Source organism: Calonectris borealis, chromosome 2 (genome assembly GCF_964195595.1).
Source record: "Calonectris borealis chromosome 2, bCalBor7.hap1.2, whole genome shotgun sequence".
NCBI lineage: Eukaryota > Metazoa > Chordata > Aves > Procellariiformes > Procellariidae > Calonectris > Calonectris borealis.
The window spans coordinates 67660904-67677648 of record NC_134313.1 but is presented as its reverse complement, the minus strand read 5'-3'; the positions used below and the strand labels follow the sequence as shown (position 1 = coordinate 67677648).

Genomic DNA, 16745 nt, shown 5'->3' with positions numbered 1-16745 from the left:
CAAACAATCAATGATTCTAGCCTAGAATTTTTACTCAGCCAAGCATGAAATTAAAATTATTACTTCATTTTTAGTGGTTTTATTTCTGTACGTTGGTGGTATATGCAATACCTTTTGCAGTGCCTCTTCTGTTTTCTCAGGGTTTGTTTTGAGTGCTTGGGAAGCATCGTTCATCGGTATAGGCATGAATCTCAAAGTATAATTCCTAAAGAAAAATAAGAGAAAATATTTTTTAATAGTAAAAGTTAACCTAATTACTGTATCTCCGAATGAAGAATAAACTTCATAAATAGAGAAGATAACAGGGAATAGGGAAATAAATAGGGAGAAATAAGATGCATCTAGCTTGTCCGTGGAAGGTACTAAGAATGTATTTTTCACGTTTGTAAGTGGACTAACTGGAGGCATGCATGCTCCTTTTTGCTGCTAATTCTTCTTTGCCACTAGATAGAGGTGGAGATTTTGAAAAAAAATGCAGTTAAGTGGCCAATGCCCAGTGGCTGTCAATTAAAGACCTAGCTGTGCTCTGTACCTTTGCGCACAAGGTTGGATTACTTTTTCCTATATCAAAACAGAACAGGGAGTGTCAGTGCCTGCTGGCAATTCTATCAGATCTAAGTCTAAATGGAAATACTCAGTAACAGATAGATAGCGACTAAGAGACTGAGTTTTAAAAATTTACTATTTAATAACTTCTTGTGTTTACAACCATTTGAAGACACTTGCTAAATTTTTAATAAAAACTGACAAAACAAGTGTAGCATCTCCATGTTGCTTTATGCAAACAATTGCTCCCTGCATTTTACTTACTTGTTTGCAAAGTATTTCCGTAGCTTTGTCCATCTGCTGCGATATGATGGAGTTAACTCAATTGAAATTGTCAGTCTTCAGATTACTTCAGCCTGTTTTAAAGTCTGTTACAATCCCTCCCAATTCTCCTCAGCCTCTTCATCATACTACAAAAGCCTAGCTTTCCTCTTTTTTGTGGTTTACTATATGACTATTTTTCTAAAGAACAAAATCAAAACACACACCACACACATACCCCCAGGCATCTTCAGTATATTTCACTCCATTTTGAGCAACAATTCTTTCCTACGGTATATTGATGGTTTCATGTATTTTTAGGAAACAGATGGTGCGAGATGTTCTCAACATGTCTTTGAGATGGATTGTTTAAAGGCTAATTGTTTTCAGCCAATATTGACAGTCCATCTCTTGCAAGTTTAAACCCTTGTTGCTTGTGGCTTAGTTTGTGATATTATCAATGGTTTTAACAATTTTAAAATGTTAGAGACATAAAATGACCTCAGCTTCCAAGGTAAATAAATGAGATGTCACCTCAACAAAGTGCAATGTCACACAATTATCTGTAGCATTTATATTTTTCTGCTTAGATGATTTGCGTTTGCCTTCGAGTTTCCCCCTCCTTTCTATTTACTTATCCAAGCACTTCAAAACAGAAAAGTAAAGTTGATGCTAACCAGAAAATAAGCGTTATTTTCTTTTCTACCAGACTTTGTCATAAATGTACATGCTATTGCTCTCTAAAAGAGAAATGTCTGCAAGCTGACAAATAACCTTTGCAAATTATTATTCACTACTATCAATGCAATCACTCCAAGATGATTTGCTTAATTATACATCATTTATATAATTTCCCCCATCAGTGCAACTGAATTCATTTTGAAACCAAGTATATAAACCACAACAAACTGTTTCATAAAACAAGTAACTTTGTAAGCTCTAGCCTCATGACCCCTCTGAGGGTTAAGATGCTCCCCTAAGTAGTTATACAGTTTTGCAAGACATCTTGTCTAGAAACTAGCAATTGTACGTTACCTTCACCTTCTAAAGATAGCCTTTGTTCATCTCTGAGGGATTTAATGACGTGAAACAACTGCAACTGCTGCTTAATTTAAATCTGTAATTTTTCCCTCTTAAGAAAAGTAATAATAACATACAAAGAAATGTGATGGAGATGGAGAGAGATGAAGGTCATTTAGTATCTATCACTGGTAACAGCTGCAACTGGGTAAGCTCAGGGAAGCAAGATGACCCAGACCACAGTGATGACGATGAACAACTGCAGTTCCTGAGATCATCACTATTAGTTTCAACTTGGTGGGGGGAAGAAAAAAAAGGCAGACCACAAAGGCATGCTTCAGTAATTTTCTGTTATTATATACAGCCTCGTTCACTGACTAGAATAGAATTTCTGCATGCTATCAACACAAGAGAATGAAGAAAAGGGAAAATATTCTCAAATTCTGAATTCTCATGCTAACAGCAGAACTCAATGGCCTGAATGCTGATAGCAGAGCATGGATGAAAGAGCCACAGAGCCGTTTCCCATCCTTTTGAAGGATGGATGTGAAGTCATACATTTTCCTTTACATTAAGCACCCTGATGCTTAAAATCGAGAGCACTCAGCATCTTCAAATCATATCGACTACAGTGAGAACTGCAGCTGCTCAGATCATTCAGGATCTAAGTCTTTGGCCTCTTCATCGGTCATTCAGTTGCTGGAGAACTTACTTTTCCAGTGCCACAGCTATGTCCTGGAAGCCCTGTGCAGTGATATTATTCTTGTCCCATATTACAGTTCTGAGAGATGGAGGGGAGAAGAAAGGAGAAAAAAGTTAAACAAGAACCACCAAAAACATCTATATTGAAACTTTGCATATTGAAACAACACAGTGCTGTATGTTCAAAAATGTATAATGGAAGGCAACATTTTAAAAATCTGTCTTTAGTTATATGCTAAAACCTTGAAATGACAGAAATTAGGGACAAAGATACTACAAAACTCAGTTTGCCTTTCTTTAAAGGGGACTCTGTACTGTATTTTCCATCATTAACATAAAACCATAACTTTTCTAAAATACAGTAGATTGTCTGTGTGAAGAGATTACTTTGTGCTTGGGCTCAATAATAGAAAGATTTGGAGATAAAATTCTAGCTTTTTCCAGAAACAGCATCAAAAATAAAGTTCAAATGTCTGCTTTGCAAGCCCACACCGAAAAACAAGAAAACTGCAGTAAATGATCAATTTCTGTTCTACATAGGCTATATGGCTACAGTTATAGAAAAAGGTATTTAAAAAATTCATGCTGATCGGTGGTCAAAATTTGCAGGCTATTGTATATTCAGTCCTGTACTAGCTCATCACACAGTTCCTATGATTCCACATGCAACGTAACTAGCTGCCAGTGTAAGCCATTAGGTTAGGTGCATAAATCGCAGCTCTTTTGAATACACAATAGTGATAAGAGTGATCAAGTCTTCCCCCCCTCCTCCCCCAATTTAGACCACTCAAGCAGACTGCCTGGCAATTTGCGAACACATGTTCAAAAATCTCATTAGTAGTCAGAAGAGACAGTCAAGCCGATAAATCTTGCTTGTGCAAGAGCACTAGTTGTAGCTGTTCTTAAAAAAAAAGGCACAAAACCAAAGATTTCTGGTGTTAAAGGAAAAAAAAAGAGATGGCGGAGTTTCACAGGTATTGACACCCTTCTGCTGTTGCACAATTATGCCTTTGTTTTTTAGATGGAAAGATAGAGGTAAGGAAGAGAGGAAGAGAGATTCTACAAAGATCAGATATGCTTAGGGTCAAATCTTGGATATTTTTGTCGTTGGAAAGTATGTTTATATTTCTATATGTGATTTTATAACATTTTAAGCAGAGCCAGTTACCATTGCATCATTCAGTTTGTAATCACACCACAGACTGTGGTGACATGATGTCAACTGCAACATTCAGCGTACTGTGGAATATTTCAGTCTTCCATCCTGAAAGCCGTGAAGACTTTATTTCTTCAGGTACTGTGGTCATTTCAGGTTAATACATTCAATAAACCTAAGCCACCTCTCCAGTGTTTTCTTGACATTTTTAATATTCAGTTTGGGCATAGCAATGCAAAGACCAGGATCCCTGCTTCTGAACAAAACAGCCAGGACTGTTCTGGGGAATTTCTTATCCTCCAGGGAACAAATGCTTGGAGCCCAAGCACAAAGTGGTCTCTTCACACAGACAATACACTGAGGAAGGTTCATCTGCACAGTCTGACAAGAGGAGGACTGAGGATTAGCTTTCCTGATGATGGTGACATATTTAGAGGTCCCCATCCAGATTCATGCTGATTGAAGGTTTTACTGTTTGTTAATCACATGCTGGATAGGAAAAAAGTGATACTCTCAAGCCATCAGTGCCAGACGTGCTAAAAAGCAGTGAAGTCGTTGGGCAGATGAAGTTGCAGAAAAGAAATGCCAAGGTCTATCAGCACTGTAGGCAGGGGAGAAGGGAAGGAGGGATGGTCCACACTGCTACCCATTCTGAATTCCACATGCTCTTAGTTCTCTTACAAACTGATACTCCAGAAGACAAAGAATAATTTATTTAGTTTCCCATCCAAGTACCAGAATTTTCTCTGCTGGGAAGGCCTCCAGTAGAAAAGAGAGAGCAGAAAAGAAGACAGTGGCTAAGAGAGACGCTGTGGAATCCCTGTACTTGGAGATCTTCAAAACCTGCTGGGACAAAGCCCTGAGCAACCTCGTATAGCTGTAAAGTTGGGCCTGCTTTGAGAAGGACATTGGATTAGATGACATCCAGAGCTTTATTACAAGGTAATTTTTTTTCTATAGTTCTAGGAAATTTAGAGCTCTCTTGTTCCAACAAGAGGTCTTTCTGTTTAAATTTAGAAAACGTAATTTTCTCCAGTTTCAATTGTGGAAATGTTTTTGCAGAGAAAATTTACTTCTCTTATTTGGTTGGTTTTTTTAAGAAAAAAGGATAAGAATCTTTCCAAAGGGAGACACTGTAAAGTGGCCGTACCTAGAAGGGTTGTGAAGACAAACGACTTGAGAATAAGCCAACAACTTCAGTATTATTAAGCCATTCTGTTTTTTACTGCAAATATGTTTCCCCTTACCTGAGCTTGGTGTTTATCTGTAGGGCTTTTGCCAGCATCTTTGCTCCCATATCTCCCATGGAATTTCCACTAATATCCACTTTTGTAAGAGAAGTATTGCTGCCCAAGGCATTAATAATTATGGTGACCTCAGTCTTCAGCTTGGAATCTGCGAGGGACAACGACTGCAGAGGCTGTGGAGCACAGAAAAGGCACTGATAACAGCAACTGATAATGCACTCAAACATCAACCAAAAGAAGTTACAAGTTCCCCAAACTCTTGGAACAGCAATAAGCATCAAAGGGTTATTTCTGTATTTACTGCAGATCCTAGGACACATGATAAATTGGGAGTCAACAACTTACAGCACAGGTGTCAAACACATACACACACACAGATTAAGTCGCAACACCCTGAAAAAAAAACATTTTTAAGTGACAGTGCCTCCAGTTTCCTGTGTCCTATTAAGTACAGAATACAGTAGGAACCTGAAAAGAGGTGAGATAGCAACAACCAGCTTCGCAAGACAACCTCTAGTGTCCCGTGGGTTTTGCTTAACCAGCATGCTTCCCTGTCAGTGAGAAATAAAAATATCTAGCACTTCTTTCCTCTCCCTCAGATGGAGAGCTTTATCCAAGGGCAAATTAGGATCTGAGACATTGTTAAAACAAAAACAAATCCTTTAAACTGGTTTATTAGTGTTACTTCAACTTTAGGAGCAATTTTGTGTATCTGTTCCTTCAACTAAGGGCATGGACATTGGGTAGGAAAAAGACAGAAAACTGTAGCAGGTCTGAAATTAAAAGCAGTAAGAAGAGTATCTATTAAAATGAGTGAGTCAATGGGTATTATTCACAGTGGTGTTCTGACACCGGTGATTGCAGTACCTTTATGGAACTTTTTTTTTTTTACATGCTATGTTAAACTGAAACTATTTTATTGGGCTCCTGCAAGTCACACTCTAAGCCTTAAGAAAACTTCTTTCAAAAATGCCTGTATTCCCTCCATTCTCAGTGTCCCAACACTCAACGGCAGGAGCTCAAGAACTACAGTCTACCCATTACCATGCCTTACAGAGGTATTACAGCTGCTAAAATTGTAATTTGTCTTTGCTAATGTATGAGAACTTAACAAAACATTTCCCTTGCTCAAGTGTGAGTTCATACAGAGGAGTGTCATTATACACCCATTTAGGCATGTATTGGAAGATGAATTTTAGGAGCCTAAAATCTCCAAATTGCCAGTATGGGAAAATCAACATCTCGTAAGGATGAACCATGGCACCTATACTAGATGCCTAAAGCTTGGATTAATATAAATAAACCAACTGAACTGTGCACACCTTCCAGGGTCCAAGATGCTTGCATGGTACCTGCTATACTTTGGGACTCTAGCCTTCAGACACCACTGGATTACACTGATAACCAAAAAGCTTGCAACAATAAGAAATGCACTTATAAATGACGAAATGCATAAAAATTTGGATGCACAGCAGGTTTATAATTAAAAAGTCTAACAGTAACACAAGCCACATGCTGGTTTTATTTTAAATGGAAGTTATTAAATTACTATGTTAATGCCCTTATCTGTCTGTGTTTCCCCGTTTTATTACATTATGTACCCTACAGAATATTAGCATCGCACTAGAATGGCATTTAGAGCTCTTGGCACAAGTTTGAGAAGACCTCCTGAGACAGATTCATAGAAAAGCAGCGTTGCACAGCACTCTGGCAGAAATTGCCAATAAGCTTGTGAAAGTGAAGTTTCTTCTGTTTCTCATGTGTCACTTTAGAAAGGATCAAGTAACTTAGCTGGAAGTGCTCCCTCCCACATACCAACTTTTCTAAACCTCAAATATCCTCCCAGGAAAGGATTTCTCACCTCTTGCATTCCAACACTCTGGCAAAACAGTATATGATTGAAAACGCTTCTGCACCGTGTTCTGCAAGGATTGACACCTATATGTCATTATTACCACGTAAGAAATATGCATATAGCACAGTAAAGCACCTGCTGTATTAATAGTGTCTTTGAAGTGGATGAATTGCTAGTTTTCTTGCACAGCTACCCTTATCCTTTACTCAATGATCAAGAAGCAAAAACCTCTGGACTGACTTGGTGCCCTGAATGCAAACTACAATCAGAATGTAACTCTGTAGGATTAAATGTACAGGCTGCTAAATATTCTTTAAATTATCTGACCATTACATTAAAAAACCCAACCAAACAACAACTAACAAAAAAACCCACCAAAACCAAATCCCCCCCAAACAGGGGCAATACTCTACATAGCCTACAAACATTTACTTCTTTTAACAACTTAATAGTTTTAGCTGGATATTGAGAAAACAGAAGTCTGACAAGCACTTCAGTGTCCCTGCTGCAGAAAACAGATACTTTGCCAATACAATGAAGATGTCTTAACACAGTCTTATTAAAGAGGAGGAATTCTTAAAGTAAAGAATAGAATTAGAAATTGTATGATTGTATTCACTGATTTTGTCATACTCCGGCTGGAAAACATTTAAGAATTAAATCAAGCTAAATTTGTTCCCCTTCGAAAAAAATGCTGTAAAAACCCTCAAAAGGCCAATTCTGCAACAAACACTGAACTAAAGATATTCAGCGCTGTAGTAATTCTCTGCACCTATGCAGGACTGACTACCACTCTGAGTAATGGTACACTATACCTGCAGCATAACATCTATTTTTCAAGAACAAATGGCAGAGTAAGCATTCAGCTTCAGACGCTTCCTGCAATACTAATAAGAATACATTATTATAGCCTGCACAGTACAGCATTTACTTAAAAAGAGAAAAAAAAAACCCAAAACAAAACCAAAAAACAAATCTAAATATTACATTTTTGTCTATATTAAACACCTGGGAAATTTGGCTGTTTAGGTTACTACTACTGCTTTTAAAACGTGTAGAATTACATTTGCTCTAGCTGTATTTTTACAGTCATAAAAACAAGCTGTTGATTGTTTAAATCATTTTACGCATGACTCATATTAACACAGCAACCGATCTATTTAAAGCGTGTATAAATACATGAAGAAGCATTTGGCAGATGACTACTTTAGATTAAAGCCTCTTGCTTCAGCTTTCCAAGCAGATAATGCATGGTCCCCGAACTGTACCAGCCTGCAGGCAATACTGATCAAGCAGTATGCTCTGGGCAACATCATACCCTGGTCACTCCAATTCCACCCTTATTATTTACTGTGACAGTAAATGCATAGTAATGGCAGAACAAGGACCACCCCATTTAGGATTCAAAACCAAACCAAAATAACTAGAAACTTAAAATAATTTTCTAAGCATTGTACTATCTCAAGGTACAGTGAGGACTATCCAGCTATCTGCAACACATGTTTTTCCCATAGTGCTACAGAGTCTACAGTGCTAGTCCTCAATTCTTTAGCTGCTAGGAGATGCTTCAGATTGATTTTAGCACCTGATGAAACAGAAACAAGTAAGATCCCTTCACTGAAGAGGATTAACAAGAGAAAAGAACGTGGGGAGAGAAGAGACAGGTTAACACGAACAGGATCACATGCTGTATCCCAAAGGTTAATGCATGACATGAAGGAGAGACAGTTATTTTAAGTACCTAAATAAAATAACTTTTTGGTGGATTATTTCATTGTAACACTGTTTGAAAACAGGATGACACTACAGAGCGTGTTTTGTAGGTTAGCTCAGGAAAGACACGGTGAGTAAGAATTACAGGAGCACATCTGACCACTGGATTGTGGCAAAGGCAGAAAGTGGAACGATGGCTCATGTTGCCTATGGGCTGAAAAGAAAAGGAGCACACGAAGTTGAAGCTCATGATGCAAGGGAGGAAGAGCTGTGAGAATGATACATCCAAAATTCAGCAGCTACATTTCCTCTGTCCTGGAAGCTTCAAAAACAGAAGCCAGAAAAGATAAACAGAAAGTTGTAACACTTAAGAGACAATAAGGTAAAAGTTGGAATTTCTATCCTTGCGAACAGATAATATGAACGGGATACTCATATAAAAGAAAAAAAAAAAACAACAGCATGTTTGAAAAGACAGTTTGGATACTGAAAGGACGCTTAGAGTGTGTTGAAGAGGTGTTTTAGGATATGGCCTGAATGGGAAGAAAGTGCAACAGAGCAAAGGGATGAAGGAAATTGAGAAAAAACATACTAAATTACATTTGCTTGTGATTAATCTGGTTTGACATAACAGTCTTCAGGATAGCTGTGAAAGATTAAGCATGAGATACAGGGCAGGGCAGAGACAAATGTCCAAAGAGAAGCAGCAGGTGCTATCTGATGAAATGATACCACCCCTCAGTACAGTATCAACAGGAAAAGGGGAAAAGGGGAAGACAGCCCTGCACCATTCCCTTTAGAGACAGAGTAGAAGGAGGTGGTCATACACCACAAAATGAAAAGGCTAGTTTGGTACAAGAAGTAATACAGAGATCGACCAATACGCTTCTCAGCATGATGCTCCATCTGACTTGTGCAAACAAGGACTTGCTGCTTTCATTACAGGTGCTAACTTCACTAGGATCAGCTCTGGCATCCATATGCGGCACTTCACTGTGTCACACTGACATCCCATGTTTTAAAGAATAAGGTGAGGAGGTAGGCAAAGAATCAAGAAAAAAACAGTATCACTAATCCCAATTAAGAGGGCACAGAGAGGAGAGAGGACTAGTTTAACAAATCAGTTCAAATACAAGTAAGCAGTAAGAGAAGATGAACACAGAATATGGGTCTAATGACCTTGTATGGAAGGAGACATCGGAAACCCTGGTAAAAACTGTTCCACTGAATTGCAGGGTGCAGCAACAGATGGGATGAGAAAATAAGAAAGCAGTTAGTGTGGAGACCATGAACTTGGAGGTGAGACAATAAAGACAACAGGAATAGCAGGTGTTTAGGCAACTGAAGTCTACAGTCAACTATTTTTGGAGAATGAGGAAAGCAAAGCTTGCTTGTTACTTGTATGGGGAATGAAGGAGAAAGAAAGGACTAAGAATAGATGAATAAAGATTGACAAGCATGACAGTAACAGAGCACCTTAAGATTCCCTTACAGCCAAAACCAGAATGCCAAGTAAGGTAAAAACACAAACCCAACCACAAAAGTCTTTCAGAATCAGGAGAGTGGGTGGAAATGAAGAAAGTGGGCAAGGATCCCAGTAAGGCACTCTGAAAGGGTTTTATGAAATTGCTCCTGTGATTAATGTACACAGGAGAAGTAAAGAACAGCATAGTGAACAGTTTATTTCCATCTTTTGAAGGAGTTCTGGGACATCACTGCAGTGACTTTGCATTTTGTCAAGCAAAAAAAAATGCTAATACCCATGAACAGCTATCAGGAAATAGTGCATTCTATTAATTAAAAAAATGAAAAATAAAAATTCCGTTACTGAAGGAGTATCACTACCCAAAGAACACTACCATTGTAATCTCCTATCAGGACACAAGAGTTTTGAAAACTTGTGCCTACAGAGCTGTATAATTTAGACCTAAAGCAACTAGGTTAAGCACATCCAACTATTTAGAATGAATATTTTTCAATAGGCACAGATCCTAAGACTATCCTAAAAAACATTTACCTACATGCTATACATAATCCAAATTACTATTTGAAAAGATAAAAACCAAAATGTTGGACGTGTCTGTGCAGGATCATGAGCAAATCTTATGCAGCAAATTAAAACAGTGAAGAAAATTATCAGAAAAGGCTGTGAGGGTACAAATACACACGATGATAGTAGGCAGAAAGATACTCACTGAATCCTCGTCTTGAATCATCTGAACTAAATTATCAAGTACTGGAGTGAGATTTCTGAGGGAAGAAAAGTTAGGAAGACGATGAAATCAGCAGCTTCTCCTCATCCATTCCCTTGTTATTTAAAAGAAAGAAAAGCCTTACTTGGATTTCATGTTGTTAAAGTTTTTGCCTAACGCCAAGTGTCTTATCGATCGGTTTTTACTAAGCCAGACTACAAGGGTTGAGAGGTCAGATTCTAGGCCTGTAAAGAATCAGATTAGATTAAGAATTAAAACACATTTTCACAAAAGACCCGGACAGGGTCCAATTATTAATGTTGTATTCATTCAAGTAACTATATCAGTGTACTAATTTCCAAGAGCTCTAGAAAAATTTCCATTCTTCTGTTTTTAGATCTTTTTCTCTTTTTGCCTCTGGTTTTCTATGGGAACAAATGCTTTCTCTAAAATGAGCCCTTTCAATCTCCATCCTAATCAGCCATTGAAGGCACCTCTCAGAAACACAGAAGAGAAAAGTAGTCCAACCACCCAAGGATAGTTCCTCATATTGTCAGGCAGAGTTTAAAGTTCCTTTGAGGAATTTGCTAATTTAGTCTTAATTGCTATTTAGTCTTAGTAGAGCTGTGTACCAACAAGGTCTCAAAGCCTTCAAGTGGAAAAAGACTAACATAACAGGTTATGAATGTTAGGTCATTTTTGACCTGAAAAACAAGCCAAATTTTATTCTCCTCCTGAATAAGAAAAATAACTTGCTGTAGTACTGTATTCCCAATCTAGTGGTGTATTTGAAGAGTCCACTATTTAGAACACAATGATTTAGGATCCAGATCTGCAGGCTAATTTAGATGTCAAATATCTATCTATATTTATAACAATCAATCTGTTTACATAATTGGGCTGAGTCAGCAGCTCCCAAAGCTTTCCACTTGCCAATCCATCCCACCTTTCTTGGGCATTCAACTGTACTGGGAATCTCTTTCTGAAATACTTCCGCATTTGACTGTCAGAGGGACAAACATAGCAGGTGAATTCTTCCATTCCATACCTGTACAATTTGAGTTTGCAAGATGAGAAGCCAGCTGGTATTCCCAGCTAGGATGCACAGAGCCTCCAAAGCAGGAATCGTCCAAGACTTTTCCAAAGACTCAAACAGGCCTTCTCTGACCTGGAGCTGGTTGACCATTTGCTCCAAATTTCCCTCTCTTGCTCCTTCAGTATCACGACCTCAGCTTCATTCTGTATCTGGTCTTTCCCTTTCTTCTTTCACTACACTTTCATTTCTCATTTAGCTTCTCATCCTCTTGTACTTAAACCCACTTTCCTCTAGATCTAATATGACGCTTGCTGCCATCAATTTATTCTGCTGTGTTACATTTATTTCAAACAACATAAACTTCTGAGGGTACAGTTAGTCTATAAAGATTTCTTATATACTTCATAGCAATAAGAGTTCTTGGTCTGAGGCATTTCCATAACCACTACGGCCAATAACCATAAAGCAAGAGTGACCATCCTTGATTACACTGTGAGCTGAAAGAAAAAGCGTTTCTCAGATTCTGGAGTTGCATGACCCTCCAGTCCTGTTCCGTGTACTTACCATTGTCTGAAATATCTAGGCTGGTGATATTGTGTATTTCTGCTATGCATCCTTCCAAGACTTGTGCACCTCCCGATCTTAACTAGAGACAAAACATCATCTGTTTTTGCAAACTAGTTATGGTTTCAAGATCACACAGAAAACAGCGGTAGGAGCTTTGTGAATACAGAGGGCACTACCAGTGGCAAAACCAACAGCAAAAGAAGAAGTTACAGACATCAACATGACAGCCTATGCACACATTCCTACTGTTCTCATCCTTCACTCTCACTATTTGCATATAAATGAGAAAAGGGACTCTCTTTCCTTTCTCTTAAAACTACTGCTCAGCAGTTAAATCAGGGAAAAATTTAAATGGTGCAGACACAACAAATCCTTTAGCACTGTGCCAGGCAGTGACTGCAGGACTTTGGTGCGGATTCTCTACATGAAAGGGCCAGGATGTTTCCAACATCCAGTGAGAAAAAAAATAAACTTAGCCCAGCCTGTAAGCATGCGACACTGTCACCCTTGAATTCCACTACAGTCAAGGCTTATACTGAGCATCTTCTTTCAGCTCTTAGCACAATGCTAGGGTGCCCAGATCAAAGATGAGTACCAAATTTAAAAAAAAAAAAAAAAATCATGTTTCTCTGTCACTGAAAATTTTAATAATCCAATTGTAAAATGGCCACAAAAGACCATAAGCAAGAGAAATTAGTAATTTACCTTATACTCAATTTAAAAATAGGCATAAAAGAGAAAAACAGCAACAATAACAAAAATGCCTAGCTGGAAAGTATCAATTATGATATTATTAATCTGAAATATTAAATGAATATAAAAGAAATGTCAGGATTTAATGAAAAAACAATGAAATGGCCTAGGGGAAAACACCAACATTAAGAATCAAAGTTATTAAAACTTACTCACTTATTTACTAATGCTACTGAATTAAACAACGCAACATATTTTTCTCCTGAAGAAGCAAAAGCATTTTCTTATTTCTTGCAGCTACGCAAACTATATAAAATGCATTTCACTTTATGAACAGCCCCCAGCAAAAGACTTAAGCAAAAGAGGGGAGAAGTTCTACAAAAATTCTATTTTTGCATTTTCCATTTTCACCTTCCTTGCTTCAAAAAAAGGGAAAGCTTTTTCAAACATGAAATAGCCTTTTCACCTCCTGTGCATAAAAAATGAGTAAAATTCTACTTAGTCAACTTACTTGGCTAAATATCCTGAATCAACCTGCTGATATTTCTGTGAATAGTCTCTTTTATCCATGCTATAATTAAGGAACCACAAATGCCTTCAGAAATATTTTTCAATGAAGACTTGATTTGGCACTTTTTAGGAAGTTTGAGATACATGATTGGTTAACAAGCAGCTCAACAACTTGGCCTGAGTCAAGAAGCCATTTAAAGAACAGATGTGGTCAAAGACAACATTTAAATCATAAGTCACATCTGGAAGTGTGAGAGATACAGAACGTAACGCACCTTTCCTCTTCTGCAAAGCCTACCTAGCCTTCACCCTATCCTCTCAAGAAGTGGCCAGATTAAAGTCTGTATTTGGGCCAGAAGTGGTGCAATTTTTTCATTTCTAGAATTTGCTGTATGAATGCCACAGTTTTGCTCTGTGCTGCTCTCTCAGTGTGGCCCACCACAAGACAACCATTTTACATAAAGTGTCACATCTTTTATTGCAGAATCTATGGAACTGGCAGATTATATGCTGTCTTGGATTGGTTGTTGGTATGCTAAAAGTTCTATACACTAAAATTATACTCACAATAGAATCCAAATGCTTATGCTATACATACTTTGAGGGTTGCAGTGGACAGTTTTTCAGGAACAGCTTTCAATCTTGTACTGATAACTCTATATTCAAAATCTTAAATACACAAACATTTCATGTGCACAAATGGTGATATCTATTTAATCTGAGGGTGATGATAACAACTTGACTTTTAGGATCAAAATCTATTGCAACTGTATTAAAATAATATACATATATATATAAAAAAGCAGAGATTAATTGAAGGGCTATTTGTCAACGTGGCCTGTGATACTGAAAAAAACCCACCTCTGCAACATCTCCTATATGACATACTTCTGAGACTACAAATACAAGCTCTTATTCAGAAAATTAAGAGCAACCCTTCAACAATTAAAAATGCCAAGCATGTTCAAAGCTATGAGGTACCAATATGGGAAGAGCAAACAAAGCTGCTTACTGATTTAACAATTAAGGTAAAGCATGGAGGGTACTTACACAGTGACCAAGCTAAGGGAAGCAGAAGGGAAAAGAGTGAAATACATCAGTGCTGAGCAGGTAGAAATAAAAATGTAATTTTCATAGTAAAAATAATAAAAAAACCAAACAAATAAGCAATATAAAATGATTAAGCTTGGAGTTAATATACTAGAAAATTATGGGAGCAAATGAAAAGTGGTGGGAGAGGGAAGGAACAGAGAGATTTATCCTTCCAGAGTTGAGTACAGCTTGCCTGATGTAGGAAAGAGGAGGGCAAAGCTGAAGCATCAGCTTAACAGCCTCCTAACAGCGTGTGCTCGCAGGAACTGGGAGTAGTGCAGGTCACCGGCTCCGAGCTTCCCACGGCTCTGTTTCTGGGTGCAGATTACCCTGCCCAGCTCACAGAGGGTCAGGGAGAGGTGGAAGAGGACCCTGCGGTGCTGGGCCCACTGAGAGTACTCCCAGCTCCTGGCACATCAACTCCCCTGCTGGTGGAAGCATAACTTCTTCTTTCCGAAGCACATGAGAATGAGTAAAGCTCAGTGATGTGAAAAAAATGTTAAGGGAAGGATCTAAGGAAGTGCTGTCAGTTTGGAGGGACCAGCTACGGGAACACAACCCCATGAGTTGGGCACGATTCCTTCCTTTCTGTCATGAGAGTCGGCCATGACAACTTGTGCTTTGCTGTCCAATACTGCTAATCGCCCCTTGAAGGGCTCCTCCATATCCCATCCTGGGGGTTATTTAATGAAAAGCTTACGTTTTCACTCCTGTCAGCCCTCATTGATTTACATGCTTATTTATACTCTCATTACTTATGTTTGTGTTTTATTGATTTATTCTTTTAAGGTTATGATTACAGGACTTCATTTTTGTTACTTTAATTACTCCTCCCTTCTCCTTCCTCCCTCTGAAAGAAAAATTATCATCCATCTGATCTCTCCGCTCAGAAGTCAGAAGCATGTGTACTTGACTTGAAAGCTTTTCTATTTGGAATTTACATGTAATGCTCTTCAAAGTAATACCATTTTTAAAAAAGTATAAAATATCAAAACAAACTATGAAATGCATTCACAATGATTTGTTTTTTTTCTTCCTAAGTAAATCTGTGCACATTCCAAAAGCAATCGACCACGAACCTAAGACAAGGATTACTGCACCTCAACATGTTCATCAACTTGCATGTTTTCTACTTAAGGGGAAACCACTGCATTTGAAAGGCACTTCCAGGACAGTTAATATTCAGGTGATGGACTTGGAAAGATATGCCTAACAAGTGAGAGGCTTTCTTTACAGCTTAAAAAGGAAAGGGTGGCCGCCCAGCTACAGAAGGCCTGAGCCAAAGCTGGTTCGTGTTGTTTTTGGCTGAGGCCCACACAGTTCTCTTGTGTAACTTTGCCTCTCTGGCTCCCCAGGGTCTTGGCTGATCTTTTGTCATAAGTTGTAGCCACGCAGGTATCATCCTGCAAGAGTATGGACAATCCTGAGAAACAAAGTGCACAGCAAAGCACAGAGAAGCAAGAGGGAACAAGATAAAGCAAATCAAGCTGCCACAATTAGTTTTATTTATTCTTGAGATATTTAAAGCCATTTGCACAATGCCTCTTAAGTTAATGGCATGCTTCAAACAACTTTTACCAAAGTTCCCTATTGGCCTGAATTGATTAGTTGATTAGGAAAGCAGAATTTCTCCCAAGGTTAAAAAGCAAACCTGCAGAAGAGGAAGCATATCTCCCGTTTGGAAGGAAGACAATCAAACCACAGACATGCAGCTTCCTGTGACCCATTCAAATTTGGGCACCTTGGAAAGTCCTGCTGCAGGGTCCTGCGTAATCACAGCACCAGAGAGCAGAAGCTGCCAAGCAGCAAACAGCGCACTGGCTCAGTATCTAGAACAGCTACACTGCAAGGAGGGTTTTGACAATCAGGTGCTGCAGGTGCTTTGAACCTCTGTGCTCACTCTTTAGGATGATGCTGTAACACACGGCAGCTGATTTTTACCATAACTGCTTCTCCAAGTTCTAACCTTTCCCCCAACTTTTGACTACAGAGGAAGAGTATCTCGCCCAGTGGATTTCATGGGAACTCTAATTCCATATCATTGCATCTTTTGAAGACATCCTGATAAATGTTCCTTACCTCACAGCTACTGAGATCTAAAGACACCTCCTTCAGATTGTGATTGCAAGCCAGGCCTAATAAAAGCGCTCTGAAA

At 38.4% G+C, this 16745-nt stretch overlaps 1 protein-coding gene across 4 annotated transcripts in view; it reads right to left on the bottom strand.

Moving 5' to 3' along the window:
- The window catches only part of CARMIL1 (capping protein regulator and myosin 1 linker 1), a 198133-nt gene that overhangs the window by 61900 nt on the left and 119488 nt on the right, over positions 1–16745 (bottom strand). For all 4 annotated transcript variants that reach the window (XM_075142229.1, XM_075142227.1, XM_075142228.1 and 1 more), the window contains 7 exons: positions 16670–16739; positions 12293–12374; positions 10838–10937; positions 10696–10750; positions 4933–5105; positions 2540–2608; positions 112–205 (listed from right to left, as the gene is read on the bottom strand). In XM_075142229.1, coding sequence (XP_074998330.1) covers positions 112–205; positions 2540–2608; positions 4933–5105; positions 10696–10750; positions 10838–10937; positions 12293–12374; positions 16670–16739 — 643 coding nt within the window. The remainder of the gene's footprint in view (positions 1–111; positions 206–2539; positions 2609–4932; positions 5106–10695; positions 10751–10837; positions 10938–12292; positions 12375–16669; positions 16740–16745) is intronic.